Genomic DNA, 20,078 nt, shown 5'->3' with positions numbered 1-20,078 from the left:
ATCTCTTTATTGCTTAATCAAGATTCTGAGGGGTGTAGATAGGTTTACATTCCGCTGAGGCTGAAAAAGGTGAAATGTTCAAAGGGAACATAGGGAGAACGGGCAGTTGAAGTGGTGGATATGGGTTCGATCTCAACGTTTAAGAGAGATTTGGATTGGTACAAGAGTGGGAGGAGTATGGAGGGCTATGCTCCAGGTACAAGTGGGTGTAGACACGGAAGACTACGGATGTGGAATCTGGAGTTTAAAAAAATAGCCGGAGGAACTCGGATATGCAAGAGGTTCTGCAGATGCTACAATGCTGGACGACAGCCCCGGTCTGTGAAGGGACATGGACAGTCTACGTTTCAGGTCTAGACCCTTCATTTGGATAAATATCTGCAAATTGCATATGGCATATGATTTTCATTGAGTTTTCTGCTTTTAATGAAACGCCATTGATTTGGAGACGGAAGGGTAACAATCGCATCGCCTTCCCCTTTTCCCCAAGCCAACGGCCTAGTTCGCGCAGCAAATCATAATAAACACAAAAATGCAGAAGCTGCAGCCTACTTATTCTGGCCTCTTCACCCTTCTTTTTCAGTCCCAATGAAGGGTCTCGGTCCAAAACGTCCTCCCCATAGATGCTGCCTGGCTTGCTAAGTTTCGCCAGCATTCTGTGTGTTTTACTCCGGTTTGCGCAGACAGTGCGCATCGTTAACGCGCTTATTTTTCCGGACGAACTCCAGGTTTGGTCACCGTGTGAATATCAGCAGATCCGGAATAATGTTCCTGTTCCCGCTCCCCGTCCTCTACCTGGTCCCTGGATCAAACCGTTCTCAATATAGGCCTGCTCGCTTTCCTGACCCAGTCCACATTCTGCTTCCTCTATCCAGACTCCGTGAGGACATTTGCTCTGACCGTGGCCCGCCCGTCCCTCTGTCTTTTAACACGAGCACAAGGCTGAGATCCACACGGCAGGGATCTCATGCATGGGCCCGAGAGACAGTTCAAAAGTAAATTTTATTGTCGAAGTACATATATGTCACCATAAATAACCCTGAGACTCATTTTCTTGTGGGCATACTCAACAAATCTATCGAATAGTAACTATAACAGAACTAATGAAAGACTGCCCCACTAGGGCGTTCAACCGGAGCGCAGAAGATAACAAACTGCAAATGCCAAAAGAAGAAACAATAATATAAATAAATAAACGGTGAATATAGAGAACACGAGATGAAGAGTCCTTGAAAGAGAGCCCGTTGGTTGTGAATTTAAACGCAAACAACAGGAATTCTGCAGATGCTGGAAATTCAAGCAACATACATCAAAGTTGCTGGTGAACGCTGCAGGCCAGGCAGCATCTGTAGGAAGAGGCGCAGTCGACGTTTCAGGCCAAGACCCTTCGTCAGGACTAACTGAAGGAAGAGTGAGTAAGGGATTTGAAAGCTGGAGGGGGAGGGGGAGATGCAAAATGATAGGAGAAGACAGGAGGGGGAGGGATAGAGCCGAGAGCTGGACAGGTGATAGGCAAAAGGGATACGAGAGGATCATGGGACAGGAGGTCCGGGAAGAAAGACAAGGGGGGGTGACCCAGAGGATGGGCAAGAGGTATATTCAGAGGGACAGAGGGAGAAAAAGGAGAGTGAGAGAAAGAATGTGTGCATAAAAATGAGTAACAGATGGGGTACGAGGGGGAGGTGGGGCCTTAGCGGAAGTTAGAGAAGTCGATGTTCATGCCATCAGGTTGGAGGCTACCCAGACGGAATATAAGGTGTTGTTCCTCCAACCTGAGTGTGGCCTCATCTTTACAGTAGAGGAGGCCGTGGATAGACATGTCAGAATGGGAATGGGATGTGGAATTAAAATGTGTGGCCATTGGGAGATCCTGCTTTCTCTGGCGGACAGAGCGTAGATGTTCAGCAAAGCGGTCTCCCAGTCTGCGTCGGGTCTCACCAATATATAAAAGGCCACACCGGGAGCACCGGACGCAGTATATCACCCCAGTCGACACACAGGTGAAGTGATGCCTCAGCTGGAAGGACTGTTTGGGGCCCTGAATGGTGGTAAGGGAGGAAGTGTAAGGGCATGTGTAGCACTTGTTCCGCTTACACGGATAAGTGCCAGGAGGGAGATCAGTGGGGAGGGATGGGGGGGACGAATGGACAAGGGAGTTGTGTAGGGAGCGATCCCTGCGGAATGCAGGGGGGGGGAGGGAAAGATGTGCTTAGTGGTGGGATCCCGTTGGAGGTGGCGGAAGTTACGGAGAATAATATGTTGGACCCGGAGGCTGGTGGGGTGGTAGGTGAGGACCAGTTGTGAGAACATTTCAATGATAGGCAAGTGAAGTTATCGTCTTTTGTTACAGGGCCTGATGGTTGAGTGGTAGAAACCATTCCTGAACCTGGTGGTGTGAGTCCTGAGGCTCTTGTACCTTCTTTTTGATGGCAGCAGCGAGCGAGAAGAGAGCATGCCCTGGGGATCCCTGATGATGGATGCAAGGACAGCGTTTCATGTAGATGTGCTCAACGGTTCGGAGGGCTTTACCCGCGATGAACGGGGGTGTATCCACTACTTATCTGTAGGACTTTCCGTTCAAGGGTATTGGTGTTTCCATAACAAACTATGATGCAGCCAGTCAGTACACTGTCCATTGCACGTCTTTAGACGGGTGTTAAAAGTTTTAGATGACATGCTAAATCTCCGCAAACTCTTAAGGAAGTAGAGACGTTGTCGTGCTTTCTTCGCAATTGCACTTGCGGGCTGGACTCGGACGGGTCCTCTGAAATAATGACACATAGGAATTTAAAGTTCTTCACCCTCTACACCTCTGCTCCTCCGATGAGGACTGGCTCATGGCCCTCTGGTTTCCTTCTCACGTCTATGATCAGTTCCTTGGTCTTGCTGACATTGAGTGGGAGGTTGTTGTAATGACACCACTCGGACAGATTTTCAATCTCCCTACTGTCTGCTGATACATCACCACCTTTGATTCGGCCCACGGCGGTGTTGTCGTCAGCAAATTCGAATGTGGCATTGGAACTGTGCTTAGCCACGCAGTGGTAAGTGTAAAGCGAGTACAGCAGGGTCCCCCTTTAGAGTGACCATTGCAGCTGGTGGCGGACCCTTTCGACTGCACCTGTCCCGCTCGGCTCCCCTCCCGCTCCTCGAGTACATCGAGGTTTAGTTGTAAACAAAACGCATTAAACTACCGTCCCACGCTTGTTGCCCGAAAGAAACAGAGCTGAAGTCGCTGGAATCTGTAGCAAAAACGAAAGATGTCACAGAATAGCACAGCACTAGACAATGTCCGTAGTAAACTGTATTGTCAAAGTATCACGTCACCGTGAGATATATTTTCTTACAGGCATGCAGAGAAAAAAATAAAGAAATACAACAGAATTTATGATAAAGAAGACAAATAATGCAAGTGAAAAGGTAAATGTTGTGCCGATCTTAGTGTCAGTTTATATTAAATGTTTTCCTCCAGTGTACCATCCACATCCCTCACGCAAACAAGAGAAAAATCTGCAGATGCGGGAAATCTAAGCAACACGCACACGCAAAAATGCTGGAGGAACTCAGCAGGCCAGGCAGCATCTATGGAGAGGGTAAAGTCGATGTTTCGGGCAGAGCCTTTCTGCCGACTGGAGAGAGAAAAAAAATGAGACAGAATTAGAAGTGGGGGGAGGGGAGGAAGAAACACAAGGCGATTGCTGAAACCGGGAGGGAGGGTGGAAGTTGATTGGTGAGAGAGATACAGGGCTGGAGAAGGGGTAATCCGATTGAAGAGGACAGAAGGCCATGGTGAAAGAAAAGGGGTGGGGGAGCACTAGAAGGAGGCGATGGGCAGGCAAAGAGATAAGGTGAGCTGGCTGACGGAAAACAAAGAGTAGCGATTCACGGGTGCCTTTCGGAATGGCAGGCGGTGACCAGTGGGGTACCGCAGGGTTCAGTGGTGGGACCGCAGCTGTTACAATATAAATTAATGGTTTAGATGAGGGAATTAAAAGTAACATTAGCAAATTTGCCGATGACACAAAGCTGAGAGGCAGTGTGAAATGTGAGGAGGATGTTATGAGAATGCTGGGTGATTTGGACAGGCTGGGTGAGTGGGCAGATGCATGGCAGATGCAGTTTAATATGGATAAATGTGAGGTTATCCACTTTGGTGGTAAGAACGGAAGGCAGATTATTACCTAAATGGAGTCAAGTTAGGAAAAGGGGAAGCACAACGAGATCGAGGTGTTCTTCTACATCAGTCACTGAAAGCAAGCATGCAAGTACAGCAGGCAGTGAAGAAAGCTAACGGCATGCTGGCCTTTATAACAAGGGGAATTGAGTATAAGAGCAAAGAGGTCCTTCTGCAGTTGTACAGGGCCCTGGTGAGACCACATCTGGAGTACTGTGTGCAGTTTTGGTCTCCAAATTTGAGGAAGGACATTCTTGCTATTGAGGGAGTGCAGCGTAGGTTCACGAGGTTAATTCCCGGGATGGCGGAACTGTCATATGTCGAAAGATTGGAGCGACTGGGCTTGTATACTCTGGAATTTAGAAGGCTGAGAGGGGATCTTATTGAAACATATAAGATTATTAAGGGATTGGACACGCTGCAGGCAGGAAGCATGTTCCCGCTGATGGGTGAGTCCAGAACCAGAGGCCACAGTTTAAGAATAAGGGGTAGACCATTTAGAACGGAGTTGAGGAAAAACTTTTTCACCCAGAGAGTGGTGGATATATGGAATGCTCTGCCCCAGAAGGCTGTGGAGGCCAAGTCTCTGGATGCTTTCAAAAAAGAGATGGATGGAGCTCTTAAAGATAGTGGAATCAAAGGTTATGGGGATAAGGCAAGAAATGGATACTGATAGTGGATGATCAGCCATGATCACAGTGGAATGGCGGTGTTGGCTCGAAGGGCCGAATGGCCTACTCCTGCACCTATTGTCTATTGTGAGACAGAGAAAATGGTTAGGGAATGATGAAGAGGGGGCATTACCGGAAGTTCGAGAAATCATAGTCATACTTTATTGATCCCGGGGGAAAGTGGTTTTCGTTACAGTTGCACCATAAGTAATTAAATAGTAATATGTAAATGCCAGGAAGTAAGTCCAGGACCAGCCTATTGGCTCAGGGTGTCTGACCCTCCAAGGGAGGAGTTGTAAAGTTTGATGGCCACAGGCAGGAATGACTTCCTATGACGCTATGTGCTGCATCTCGGTGGAATGAGTCTCTGGCTGAATGTACTCCTGTGCCCAACCAGTACATTATGTAGTGGATGGGAGACATTGTCCAAGATGGCATGCAACTTGGACACCATTCATGATGGCATGAACCAACCCAGGTTGGAGGCTACTCAGACGGAATATAAGGTGTTGCTTCTCCAATCTGAATGTGGCCCCAATGCAACAGTAGAGGAGGCCATGGATAGACATGTCGGAATGGAAATATGAAGTTTTTTCTGGCGGTCGGAGCGTAGGTGCTCGGCAATGCGGTCTCCCAATCTACATCGGGTCACATCGACGTGCAAGAGGCCACACCGGGAGCACCGAATATATCATAATCTCAACAGACTCACAGGTGAAGTGTCGCCTCACCTGGAAGGACTGTTTGGGGCCCTGAATGGTAGTGAGGGAGGAGGAGTAGGGGCAGGTGTAGCTCTTGTTCCGCTTGCCAGGAGGGAGATCAGTGGGGAGGGACGAATGGACAAGGGAGCAATCCCCATGAAAAGCAGAAAGTGAGGGGGGTGGGGAAGATATGGTTTATGGTGGGATCCCGTTGGAGATGGCGGAAGTTACGGACTATGCACTTCCCACCCTGTGATTTGTAAAAATTCCACCCCCTTCTTTCAATTCCTCTGTCTCCGCGGCATCTGCTCTCAGGATGAGGCTTCTCGTTCCAGAACGAAGGAGATGTTGTCCTTCTTCAAAGAAAGGAGTTTCCCTTCCTCTACCATCAACGCTGCCCTCAACCGCATCTCTTCCACTTGCGCACTTCTGCCCTCACCCCATCAGGGATAGGGCTCCTCTTGTCCTCGCCTGCCAATCCACCAGCCTCCGCGTCTGGCACATAATTCTCTGAAACTTCCTTCCTTTCTCCCATAGCCTTCTGTCCTCTCCTATTACATTCCCCCTTTTTCCAGCCCGGTGCCTCCCTCATCAATCAACTTCCCAGCTCTCTACTTCACCCCTCTCCCTCCCGGTTGCACCTATCACTTTGTGTTTCTCCCTTCCCTCCCCTCACCTTTTAAATCTACTCCTCATCTTTTTTTCCCCCAGCCCTGCTGAAGGGTCGTCGACTGTTTATTCATTTCCATGGACGCTGCCTGGCCTGCTGAGCTCCTCCAGCGTCTTGTGTGTGTTGAATACATACCTCTCCACTCCTTTCCTATTCACGCATGCATCTTAAAGCTGTTTCAGCTCCACCAAACTGCCTGTTCCATTACTACCCCTGGTAACACACTCCCAGCGCCTCCCAGTCATCCGTGTGAAACAAAATGTCCCCTGGGTCGCCCTTGTATACGTCCCCTCTCCAACCTTAATATCCCGCGCTCTGTTTGACGCTTCTACCCTGGGGAAAAGATTCTGCAGAAGGAAAAGCTAGTTTTATTGTGCCAGGAATATTATACTGTCGTACAATGAACATTCGCTTCGCACGTTATGTCAACCCGTCTTTCTTCAGATCATGCCATCGGGGACTTGCGCTAATATTATTTTGAGACTGTATCCATTCGATTGTAACTATGTGTGCTGTCGTTTTCAACCTTTGGCCCCGGAAGAACGCCGTTTCGTACAGCTGTGTGCGTGTATTGTTGAATGACGATAAACTTGAACTTGAAATGCGAGAAGCCGGTCTCATCTCGACAAAGTCAAGTTCATTGTCATATGCCCAGGTGCAGCGATAAGCCTGCACGCGACAGCATCACAGCCACAGAGCATCATAGAAGCAGAGACATAAGTAACGATAATAAATTTGTACGCTTTGCACCTGTGAGGGGCGAGGGAAAACAAATTGTTTCAGGTCGAAACCCCTTCGTCAGAACATTTTCAGGACATTCCTGATGAAGCGTCTCGGCCCGAAACATTCCCCTCCATAGATGCTGCCTGACTTGCTGAGTTTCTCCAGCATGTTATGCGGAAGATTCCCAGCATCTGCAGAATCTGTTGCGTCTGAAAGAAAATTGAACTGCTCAAAGAAAAAATATATTTTCAGCTCCTAGAAACAGCTGGCCGTTCCTGTCCGGGGCTGTGTGAGAGTCTGCTGACAGCCAATCGGTGTCTCGTTTCCTACTTTGTGCAAATTGAAAAGGTGTGCGGGGACGTTGTAACAGCGCTATTAAACGCGCCTTGTAGTTTGAATCATATCATGTGTTTCGCTGAAAAAAGAGCTTACGCCTAATTGATCTCGTTCTTCCAGTGGACCAATCCTAATCGAAAGTACAATAGATGATGCCATCCTACCCCCACCGTCTCAGTCTGTGTCTCATTCACTTGTCTGCTCTAAACTGAAGTTGTACATTAGGCAGAATCGAGCGGATTAAGCTAAGCAATTTAACCTGCCGTTTGCGGTTAACTTCAACAACAGGCACTCCTGGTGAACGGAAGGACCCGCCACACTCTCACTCCCACGCACGCTGGCCCACGTCCTTCCACATGTTTATTCAATCTGGATGCATACCCGCAGTCCCGCTGACCCTTACCAAATCCCCGAAAGAACCGTCCCCCTTCCATCTTTGTTTGGCTTCGACGCAAGAAGCGTTTCCTTCACAAACAACATTTCCTATATTCCCAGACATTTTCATATTCCACCTCAGCGCCGTCCCCAGGGATCAGTTTTCAGCTCCTCAACTGCTACTCGCCCCGGTTGCCACAAACCCGATTCTATTTTATTCTATTAAGACACAGCATGGGGTAGGGCCGCGCCGCCCAGCAGCTCCCGATTTACCCCAGTTTAATCACGGGACAATTCACAATGACCAATTAAGATTAATTTCTCCATCTTCCAGTATTTTCCCCTACCGTCTTCTTCAATCTCCCATTCTGGCCCTCCTCTTCCCCATTCTCTTCTCCTCACCTGCCTGTCACCTCCCACTAGCGCCCCTCCTCCCTCGCTTTCTCCCATGTCATAGAAAAGCATAGCACAGAAACAGGCCCTTTGGTCCATCTAGTCCGTGCCAAACCATATAAACTGCGTACTCCCATCTCCCTGCACCGGGACCATCGCCCTCCATACCCCTACCATTCATGTACCTATCCAAACTTCTCATAAACATTGAAATCGAGCTCGCACACACCACTTGCGCTGACAGTTCATTCCACACTGTCACCACCCTCTGCGTGAAGAAGTTTCCCTTCATGTTCCCCTTAAAATTTTCACCTTTCACCCTTAACCGATGACCTCTAGTTGTAATCCCACTCAACTTCAATGGAAAAAGCCTGCTTTCATTTACCTTACCTATACCGCACATAATTCTGTATACCTCTATCAAATCTTTCCTTAATCTTCTACATTCCAAGGAATAAAATCCTAATTTATTCAATCTCTCCTTATAAATCAGGTCCTCCAGTCATCTATGTTGGTTGGTCCTACCGAAGGATAACACCTCGCATTTATCTGCATTAAATTCCATCTGCCGTTTGTCAGCCCATTTTTCCAGCTGGTCCAGATCCCGCTGCAAATGCTGATAGTCTTCCTCGCTGGCCACTACACCCACCAATCTTGAGGTCATCCGCAGGTTGCCGATCCAGTTTACCACATTATCGTCCAGGTCATTGATATAGACAAGAAACAACAAAGGACCCAGCATCGAAACCTGCGGCACAAGCCTCCAGTCAGAGGCAACGATATATTGCCACTCTCTGTTTTCTCCCACAAAGCCAAAGTTTAATCCACTTTACTACCTCAGCATGAACGCAGAACGACTGAATCTTCTTGATCAACCTCCCACGCGGGACCTTGTCAAATGCCTTGCTGAAGTCCACGTAGATAACATCCACTGCCTTGCCTTCATCGACTTTCCTGGTAACTTCCTCGAAAAACTATATGATAGGTTAGGGATGACCTACCAGGCATGAAGCTATGCTGACTATCCCAAATCAGTCCACTCATATACCAGTCCCTTAGAATACCCTCCCATAACTTTCCCACTACTGATATCAGGCTCACCAGCCTATAATTTCCTGGTTTATTTCAGAGCCTTCTTAAACAGCAAAACAACATTAGTTTTCTCCCAATCCCCCGGTGCCTCACCTGTCGCTAAGGACGATTTGAATACTGTATTCCTGCTAGAGCTCCTGCAGTTTCTGCTCTTGTCTCCCACGGGGTCCGAGGGAACAACGTGTTAGACCCTGGCTGCATCAAAACAGCAAACACCCCCTCCTCTGCAATCTGTATGGGGTCCATGGTGCACCCTCCTCTCCTATGCCGCCTTCTCCAGCCTTTCCTACCTATCACATCCCGGCTTCTTACTTCACTCCCCCCACCCACCGCACGTAAACGGCTTCTTCTACCCCCCCACCCTCCAGCTGGTCCTCCTTCCCCTCCCTCATCTTTATCTGGCTTCGGCCCCTCCCTTTCCAGCCCCGATGAGGGCTCTTCGCCGAGATGTTGCTTGCATTTTCATTTCCATTGATGCTACCTGATGTGCTGAGTTCTTCCAGCATTTTGGGTGGGTGGGTGTGTGTGTGTGTATAGCTCTGGAGTTTTCAGCATCTTACGTTTATAAATTGTTTCCCTCAAAACCTTCGTTTCCGTCCTTCGGCCTCCAGCCTTGAAGAACATTTTCCATTTTTACCATTACCACGACATTTCACTCAATGAAGTTCTTTTGAAGCCTTAACACGCAGGCACTGTGGCAGGCATTTTGCGTACTGGAAGCCTCCACCAACCCCGGGGAGGAGTGACTGTTGGCTGGGACCGCAAGAAGTCCCCTAACCTTCTATCAACGAGCGCCACGGGGTCTTTCACGTTGTGACGGCGCGATCACTCGAGTTGGGTAAGATGATCTCCTGTTGCGGCTTGTCCTGAGGTGGGAGTAGAGGCCGATGCAGGATCCACACAGTATGTTAGGGTGCATTCCTCTGACAGAAAACGCCGGTACGTGACTGTTTAAAAATGGGAAGGTTGCCGCGCGGGCAGCCACCACACGCTCCTTTACAGGGGTCAGGATCCAATGGAGTGCAAGATAACCTGGGGTCCTTCACGCCGTAGCCTTCCTCCGTCTTCACCGACTCTACCGTTGAGGTATTGGTAGGATTGCTCTTTGCCTGCAGCGTTCCCCTTGACCTTACCGCCGTGGGTGACCCGACTAGGAACTGAGCGCTCGATGACTGAACTGCAGACGGCATCGCACCCTGGATCCCAGGAGTTCCTCACACATTGTCCTTGTAGTGGCCCCGCGTGGTGCTTTCTATTGACCGGATGGAAAGCGTCCAGTTAAACTCCGAGAAATAGGCATTTTCACCCCTGTCGCTCTTGCCACTCCCGTACCCCGTCTGTTCATCCGACTTTCTTTTTAAACTCCCGGGCCTCCGTGTCCATCCCGCCTCCTCCTGCTGCGCTGCGGTCTTACCCCTCCTGTTTGCACCCGTATACCATCTCCTTTCTGTACGTCGCATTTCCGTTTCGCTCTGCAAGTCTGCGGTTTTCTTTGTTCTTTTATTCCGGGGACACATGTGTCCCTGACTCTCTCCACCCTCCTTATTACCGGCCCCTTTTCTTCCTCACAGCACCAGCTTCACATCTCCCGACTCCTGCCCGAACTCTACCCACCCACCCCCACCCCGACTCCGCGCTTCCCGCTCTAACGTCGCTTCCTCCTGTCCATGGACCCCCACCTGAATCAACTCCCACTCGCGGTCCCGACTCACCCACTTGCTTTGTGCGACTCTTTTTGTTTCGCCCTATCTCGGATTCCACGTCCCATATGTTCACCGCTTCCCACGCTGCTGGTGTGGCTGACTTCCTCCGATTTATCTTAAGTCTTACCATCATTTCTCGTCTCATCCCTCCCCTTGCCCCAGGGATAATCGCCTCTTCACTCTCCCTAACCCCCTTGACCTTTCTCCTCTCGCCTCTTGCTCCTTAAAGCATTTAAGCTTTCTTCCCCCGCCTACACGTCACTAAAACCTTTGACGTCTGTCTGATCTGGACTTCTATTTATCAGCGGGTCGGAGGCAGAGCGGAGACGGACGGCGAGGGGGGAGAAGTGTCCGTGCACTGGGCGGAGGAGGAGAGAGTAGGAGCGAGAGTCAAGCGCCTGTCCCGGCCGGCTAAAGTACTCCAGGAGGTTTGGATAGCGGATATTAGTGGCAGGGTCCGCGCACACCGACACGCGGTGTCCTGTCAATTGCCGGACCGTGAGATATGGACCATTACTGAACCCTACGGTGGAGGAGGAAGGCAGGCTGAGCCGAGAAGATTTCCCAAAAGCAAACTTGGCGTTGAAAACCCTACCCACACCTACCGTCGAGGGACTCACCGACACCCCCTCCCTCCGCCCCTCCCCGAATTTAATCCAACATCAAAAATTTGCCGCGCAGACCCTCACACTCCGGGGCGAGGCAATGCGGCTCGTCCGAGAGTCGGTCCCGCTTCTCTTCCTCGTCTCCCTCGCCGCTCTGTTCGCGCTACTCGGAGGTGTCCCGACGGGTAAATACGGCGACATACGACAGCAGGAGGGAGAGAGCGCCACGGGTAAACAGGTACGTGCCTTTAACGCAATGCAACCCATTCAGTCTTGAAAGTAAGTTCTTTCAAATGAAGCTCGGTAGAAAGTCTGCGCCGAGTAGGCGTTCGGTGTATCTTACCGGAGGTTCCGTCTAGTCGCGTTACACACGCTGTAGTTTCATTACCCCTGGTCAAACACTGTCCCGGGACGCGAGACACCCGAAGCCACAAACTCCTGCTGCAGAGTCTCGACCCGAAATGTCCGCGGTTCCTCGCACCCACCACGCCTCCACAGATGCTGCGGAACCCGTTGAGTTCCTCCAGCACAGACACGAGGGGCTGCCGCTGCTGGGTTCCGGAACCACAGCCCATCTGCTGGGGGAGCTCCGCGGGTCCCTCGGTATCTGTGAAAGTCCGGTTTCAGAGCCGCGGCGATGGCGAGCGGAGTTGTACTGTCAGCGAGCGGCCGTTTAAACCCACTTCCAGGGAGGTTAACCTCATAAAGGGGGTCGGCCACTGGACCCGCTGGTGTGTGGCTACCTGAGCGTGTGTTTATGTGTCTTCCTTACGGTGGCTGCTGCGCCTCTCTCGGGCACATTCACACTGCCGTCAGGGTCGCGTGTCAGAGTTTGGGGCACCCGCTCGGGTCTGACACCGCGCAGCGCCGAGTGTCGTTTCGGGCGGCGAGGTGTCCTGCGCCTCTTTGCGGCGAACTTTGAAGGATGTTGTGCGTGGCTTGCTTGTGGAACTCCATCACAGTTACAGGAGAAAGCGATTTCCATTTCAGCGGGCCCTCCTTCACTGGCAGTCCAGATAATCGGACCATCGGATAGTCAAATGGGGTTCCTGAGAGTAAATGGGTCTCTGATTGTGTTTAATGGGATCTCTGACGGTACTTAAATGGAATTCCCAATGGTATTTAATAGGGTCTGTGGTGGTGGTTTACGAGTCTTTGATGGTGTTTAATGAGATCTCTGATGGTATTTACTGGAATCCCCGATGGTGCTTAACGAGGTCTCTGATGGTATTTACTGGAATCTCAGTGGTGTTTAACGAGGTCATTGATGGCGTTTAATGTGTCTCTTTGGTGTTTAATAGAGATTCTTGTGGTGTTTAATGAATTTTTGGTGGTATTTAGTGGCCTTTGATGGTGTTTAATGGGTTTCTGATGGAGTTTAATAGGTCTTTGATGGTATTTTATGGGGTGTTGTTCAACAGGGTTTCTGCGGAGTTTAACGTGATCTCTGGTGTTCAATGGGGCCTCTGGTGTTCATTGGGGTCTCTGATGCTATTTAATGCAGATTGATGGTATTTGATGTCGCCTCTGATGTTCAAAGGGTCTCTGATGCTATTTAATGCAGATTGATGGTATTTAATGTTGTCTGGTGGTGTTCAAAGGGGTCTCTGGTGGTGTTCAAAGGAGTCTCTGATGGTGTTCAATGGGGCCTCTGATGGTTTCAATAGGGTTTCTGATGGTGTTTAGTGGGGCCTCTGATGGTATTTAATGTGGTCTCTGGTTTCAATAGGGTCTCTGGTGGTGTTCGACGGGGTCTCTGATGGTGTTCAATGTGGTTTCTGATGATAATTCAATGGAGTCTTGGATAGAGTTTAATGGGGTTCATGAAGGTGTTTCTGATGGTGTACAAGGGAGTCTTTGATGGTTCTAAGGGTATCCCATCTCCTCTCTTTCCATGCCTCACTGGTTTTGAAAGCAGTTTAAATATTAGATCTCAGTGTGGATGTGTGATATCTGTCCCAGGCCCACAATAGTGTAGCTCTGGGGTTATTCCAGCTCGTTGCTCAGCACTGAGTACTCTGAGCTTGGGGAATCTGCTTACGATTGCTGGTGTTTTAATAGCCCAAGTGACTTAACAGTAGGTGGGGAGGGGGGAGGAGGCAAGGATGGAGGTTATCATATTACCTTCAGATCCTAGCACCCACAGTATTTCCCTGGCAATTCTTGCCGTTGGGCTTAAGGTAACAAACCTGAGCAAGCTTCTGATTTGAATCAGAATCTGGTTTATTATCACTGACATTGCTGTAAAATTTGTTTTGCAGCAGCAGAACACAGCAACACAAAATGTTTTATAGGTTAGAAATAAACAGAAAAATAAATAAATAGAAGGCTAGATAAATGGATACATGGATAGACACATGGGTGCAAAAGATCAACAGTAAGTTACTGTTCATGGGTTTACAGACCATTAAGAAATCTGATAATGGAGGGGGAAAAGCTGTTCCTAAAATATTGAGTGCATATCTTCAGGCTCCTGTACCTCCTCCCCAATGGTAATAATAGAAAAGGTCAAAGGTGAGGTTTATTACTTGAGTCACCACATACAACCCTGAGATTCTTTTTCCTGTGGGCATACTTAGCAAATCTATAGAACAGTAACTGTAAACAGGATCAATGAACAACAAACTGTGCGAATGCAGATATAAATAAAGAGTATAAAATGACAAGATAAAGAGTCCTTAAAGTGAGACCATCGGTTGTGGGAACACCAGAAACACAAAGAGTATAGTTACCCTCTTTCGTTCTAGAGCCTGAGGGGTGAGGGGTAGTAACTGTTCTTGAACAGGGGTGTGAGTCCTGAGGCATTTGTACATTCTACCTGATGGCAGTAGCGAGAAAAGAGCATGGCCTGGGTGGGGAGGGTCTTTGATAATGGATGGTATTTTTCTACGGCAAAGTTTCATGTAGAAGAGGCCATGTCCCAGATAATGAGAGTCCTTAATGATAGATGCCACCTTTTTGAGACATCGTCTTTTGAAGATGGTAGAGAGGGTTGTGCCTATCATGGAGCTGGCTGTCTGCAGCCTCCTTTGATACTGTTCATTGGAGCCTCTACACCAGGAGGTGATGCAACCGGTCAAAATGCTGTCCTCAGTACGTCTGTAGAAAATTGCTGGAGTCTTTGGTGACGTACCAAATCTCTTCAAACTCCTAATGAAGTAGAGGTGCCAGTGTAGCTGCTTCATGTTTGCATCAATGTGTTGACATGCAGGAATTTGACACTACTTCCAGTGCTTGACCCCTCAGTGAGGACTGATGTGTCTTCTCCAGACTGCCCCTTCCTGAAATCCACAGTCAGTTCCTTGGTCTTGACGTTGAGTGCAGAGTTGTTGTTGCAACACCATTCAACCAGCCAGTGTTCAAGGTTAAACCTACTTGTGGCCAGACATTTTGCCACGGGACATTTAGACGTATAGCTCCCATTCTGACCTCCTGATGCCCCTTAAGCACGTCACTTTCACAGAATTATCAGTGTTATCACTATCAGAGCTAAGTTGCGCACAGAAAGATTTGACAAGCAATGAAGTAAATGACCAAAATCAAAGCCGCCTTCAGTTCTTTTGAGTAGATACTCTCAGTGCACACCTGTACCCCTGCTCACTAGCTTATTCTGTCAATTGTTTAGTGATGCAGTGCGAGTAGGCCCTTCCAGCCCTTCGAGCCACACCACCCCAGCAACCCCTGACATCCCCAGTTTAACCCTAACTTAATAATGGGACAATTTACAAAGACCAATTAACCTACTTGGTACATCTTTAGCCTGTGGGAGGAAACTGGAGCACACAGGAAAAACCCCACACATTCCACAGGGACGTCTCACAGACTGTGCCGGAATTGAATTCTGAATTCCGGAACACCCTGAGATGCAATAGCGTTGCACTAATTGCTACGCGATCGTGAGTGCCCAATATTAACGCAAATATCTAATCAGCCAATCATGTGGCAACAACTCAAGGCATAAAAGCATGCAGACATGGTCAAGAGGTTCAGTTGTTGTTCAGCCAAACATCAGGATGGGAAAGAAATGTCATCTAAGTGACCTTGACCTTTGAATAATTGTTGGTACCAGACAGGGAGGTTTGAGTATCCCAGGATTTTCACATACAACATTTTCTAGAGCTTACAGAGAATGGGTCAAAAAATGAAAAAAAAATCCAGTGAGTTGCAGTTCTGTGGGAGAAAATGATTTATTAATGAGCGTGGTCAAAGGAGAAAGGTCAGACTGGCTTAAGCTGACAGGAAGGTGACAGTAACTCAGATAAACACGTGTTACAACAGTGGTTTGCAGAAGAGCAACTCTGAATGGATGACACATCAAAACTTAAAGTGGATGGATTAAGGAGCCAAAGGCCATAAATGTAGGCTTGGTGGCCACTTTATTAGGTACAGGAGGGATTAGGGCAATGAAAAGAAATCTGACACTCTCCTTCAGCTAGAATCATGGGATTCCTGGACCTAGCTGTCTGCAGATTTTTGTGTATTTTCTGCTTAGTGATATTAACTTGCATTTATTGAATGACTTTGTTGGCTGCTGGAGGTGAGAACATTGGCTTAGCTGGTGCACTGCTGCCTCATATCTTCAGCCACCCGGCGACATAGAGTCATAGACACATTGATCACTACAGCACAGAAACATCTAGTTTATGTCGTACTATTATTCTGCCCAGTCCCATCGATCTGCACCCAGACAATATTCCTGCAGAGCCTCCAATCCATGTACATATCCAAGTGTTGAAACCAAACCCACATCCATCAGTTCTGCTGGCATCTCGTTCCACACTTGCACCATCCTCTGAGTGAATACGTTTCTCGTCATGAACCCTTAAACATTTCACCTTTCACTCTTAACCTATGAACCCTAGTTCTAGCCTCACCCAAACTCAGTGCAAAAAGCCTGCTTGCACTTTTCTATCTATACACTTCATTATTTATAACCTTTATCAAATCTCTCCTCATTCTTCAAGGATCCATGGAATACTATCCTAACCTAACACCATAAGACATAGGAGCAGAATTAGGCCATTTGCCCATTGAGTCTGCTCAGCCATTCAATCATGGGTGATTCTTTTTTTCTTTTCCCTTTTTTCCCCTCCTCAGCCCTTTCCCGGTCTTCTTCCTATTACCTTTGATGCCATGTCCAATCAATAACCTATCAATCTCTGCTTTAAATACACCCAATGTCCTGGCCTCCACAGCTGCCTGTGGTAATAAATTCCACAAATTCACCACCCACTGGCTAAAGAAATTTCTCATTCTCTCTTTTTTAAATGGACGCTCTTCTATCCTGAGGCTGTGCCCTCTTTTCCTAGACTCCCCACCATGGGAAACATCCTTTCCACATCTACTCTGTCTCGGCCTTTCAACATTTGAAAAGTTTCAGTGAGATTCCTCCCAACTCATCCTTCTAAATTCCAGTGAGTACAGGCCCAGAGCTATCAGATGTTCTTCGTATGATAACCCTTTCATTCCCTGAATCATCTTTGTGAACCTCCTGTGAACCATCTCCAATGTCAGCACATTTTTTCTTTGATAGGGAGTCCAAAACTGTTCACAATACTCAAGGTGAGGCCTCACCAGTGCCTTATAAAGCCTCAGCATCACATCCTTGTTCTTGTATTCTGGACCTCTTGAAATGAATGCTAACGTGGCATTTGCCTTCCTCATCACTGATTCTACCTGTAAGTTAACCTTTAAGGGGAGGGGGTTTTGCATAAGGACTTCCAAGTTCCTTTGCATCTCAGATTTTTAGATTTTCTCCCTGTTTAGAAAATAGTCTGCACATTTATTTCTTCTACCAAAGTGCATGACCATGCATTTTCCAACATTGTTTTCATTTGCCTCTTTCTTAACCATTCTCCTAATTTCTCCAAGTCCTTCTGCAGACTCCCTGTTTCCTCAACACTACCTGCCCCACCACCAATCTTCATATCATCTGCAAACTTGGCGACAAAGCCATCTATTCCATCATCTAAATAATTGATATACAGCATAAAAAGAGGGGATCCCAACACCGACCCCTGCAGAACACCACTAGTCACTGGCAGCCAACCAGACAAGGATCCTTTTATTCCCACTCGCTGCCTCCTTCCAATCAGCAATGCTCTGACCATGTTAGTAACTTTCCTGTAATACCATGGGCTCTTAACTTGCTAAGCAGCCTCATGTGTGGCACCTTGTCAAAGGCCTTCTGAAAGTCCAAATATACAACATCCACTGCATCCCCTTTATCTATCCTAATTGTAATCTCCTCAAAGAATTCCAACAGGTTCATCAGGCAAGATTTTCCCTTAAGAAAACCATGCTCACTTTGTCCTATCTTGTCCTGTGTCTTCAACTACTCCATAACCTCATCCTTAATAATTGATTCCAAGATCTTCCCAACCACTGAGGTCAGGCTAATTGGTCAATAATTTCCTTTTGCTGCCTTTCTCCTTTCTTTAAGAGTGGAGTTACGTTTGCAATTTTCTAGTCCTCTGGCACCATGCCAGAGTCCAATGATTTTTGAAATACCATTTCTAACGCCACCACAATCTCTAATGCTACCTCTTTCAGAACCCTAGGGTGCAGTTCAGCTGATCCAGGTGACTTATGTATCCTTAGATCTGTCAGCTTTTTGAGCACCTTCTCCCTTGTAATAGTAACTGCACGCATTTCTCTTCCCTCACACCCTTCAACATCTGGCACACTGCTAGTGTCTTCCACAGTGAAGACTGATGCAAAATACTCATTTAATTCATCTGCCATCTCCTTGTTATTATTTCTCCGGCCTCATTTTCTAGTGGTCCAATATCCACTCTCATCTCTCTTTTATTTTTTACATACATGAAAAAGCCTTTAATATACACTTTGATATCGTTTGCTAGCTTGCTTTCATATTTCATCTTTTCCCCCCAGTGATTCTTTTAGTTGCTCTCTGTAGGTTTTTAAAAGCTTTCCAATATTCTACCTTTCTGCTAATTTTCAGAAATAATGTTGGATGCCCGGGGTTATTGACCACTCCATCCCACCCACCATTCCAGATGACAGCACACTCCCTCCCCATGACCATCTGTCTAACTGTCTCTCCCCTCCAACTCATTGCCCTCTCTCCTTCCACAACTCTTCCCCTCCATCACCCTGAGCCTGCCTCCCCCCAGCCCTCAGATCCACACCAATCCTCAAACCAACCGCCAAGCATACGTATCACTCACCTCTCACCCTACCCCCACACATCCAATCCTTATACACCCCACAGCCTTCACACCCCCTCCCCAACTCTCACACCATCCCCCAGTCCTTCAATCAGCCGCCTATCACCTCCATCCCCAACCCTCCCCCGAACATTTCATGCCCCAACTCTCACACCACCATCCCATCCACCGATGGTTACACCACCCCTAAAGGTCAAACTGCTCTTCAACAACAATCTCACTCACCCCCACCTCCCACCGATTCCCTAACCCCCACCCCAACCAACGGCTACCAGCATATTCATTACCTTTCTCACCCAGCTTGAATGATGATAGCTCCGCCATCTTCCATCCAATAGCTACACACCTATAAGACCCTAAGGCATAGGATCAGAATTAGGCCAGTCAGCCCATCGAGCCTCTTCTGCCATTTGATCATGGCTGATTTATTTTCCTTCTCAACCCCATCCCGCTGCCTTTTCCCCATAACCTTTGACACCCTTACAAGTTAAGTAATTAGTAATATTGGGTAACCTAGCAGTTAGCGCACTGTTACAGCTCTAGGCATTGGAGATCCTTCAATTCCGGCATCCTCTGTAAGGAAAAAAATGCTGCCAATTATACCTCTGAAGTTTAGGGCAGCAATGAAGTCCTCCATTTCTGTCTGTCCTTGGCCACTTAGACACAGAAGGATTCTTCATTGTTATTTCCGGAACAGTTATGTTTTACCAGTCAGAGTTGTTGGCCCTGAGCTGAACCCTGAACCTGGAGAACCGGTGGATCACTCTTAATCTGACCTCTACCCTTTGACCTGTTTGGCATGGGTGACCCTACCAAGAGCCAAAGCATAAGGCCCTGACTCCAGCCAACATAGCTCTCTGGGTCATTAAAGCATGCGAGTCTCCAAACCATGACAAGGTTTTGGTCCTCTCTAAGAAAATCTTTACGTTTTTCCCGTGTGCACGAGGGTTTCCTCTGGGTGCTCCAGTTTCCTCCCACAGTCCAAAGGCCTAACAGTTAATTAGTCATTGTAAATTGTTTTATGATTTGGCTAGAGTTAAGTGGCTGAGTGGTATGGCTTGAAGGGCAGATTCCATATTGTATCTCAATAAGTAAAATAAAAAGGACCTATCAAACTCTACTTTAAGCATATCCAATGACTTGACGTCCACAGCTGTCTGTGGCAATAAATTCCACAAATTCACCCCCCCCCCCCCTTTGGCTAAGGAAATTCCTCCTCATCTCTGATCTAAAGGGACAAGTTCTTCTATCTGAGGCTGTGCCTTCTGGCTTTAGACACCCCCCACTATTGGAAACAGCCTCTGCTCATCCACTCTATCTAGGCCTTTCTAAACCTTGACTCTACTTTGAAGTAGGCTACAGGAGGAGGTAAGGAGGCACAGGAGACAGCTGGTGTTAGAACCCAGAGAAACATAGATCCTGCTGGAGGAAATTTGCAGCTGCGC

General features: G+C 47.9%; 1 protein-coding gene across 1 annotated transcript in view; it reads left to right on the top strand.

The window, feature by feature from the left end:
- The first annotated feature begins 9,687 nt into the window (after positions 1 to 9,687).
- Positions 9,688 to 20,078, top strand: part of ism2a (isthmin 2a) — a 55,864-nt gene continuing 45,473 nt past the window's right edge. Inside the window, exons 1-2 of the mRNA XM_063044501.1 lie at positions 9,688 to 9,973; positions 11,144 to 11,681. Coding sequence (XP_062900571.1) covers positions 11,544 to 11,681 — 138 coding nt within the window. The 5' untranslated portion in view covers positions 9,688 to 9,973; positions 11,144 to 11,543. The remainder of the gene's footprint in view (positions 9,974 to 11,143; positions 11,682 to 20,078) is intronic.

The sequence above is a fragment of the Mobula hypostoma genome, chromosome 1, assembly GCF_963921235.1.
Source record: "Mobula hypostoma chromosome 1, sMobHyp1.1, whole genome shotgun sequence".
Lineage (NCBI taxonomy): Eukaryota > Metazoa > Chordata > Chondrichthyes > Myliobatiformes > Myliobatidae > Mobula > Mobula hypostoma.
Note: the sequence above shows the minus strand (reverse complement) of the source record. Positions and strands in the feature narration are given on the sequence as shown.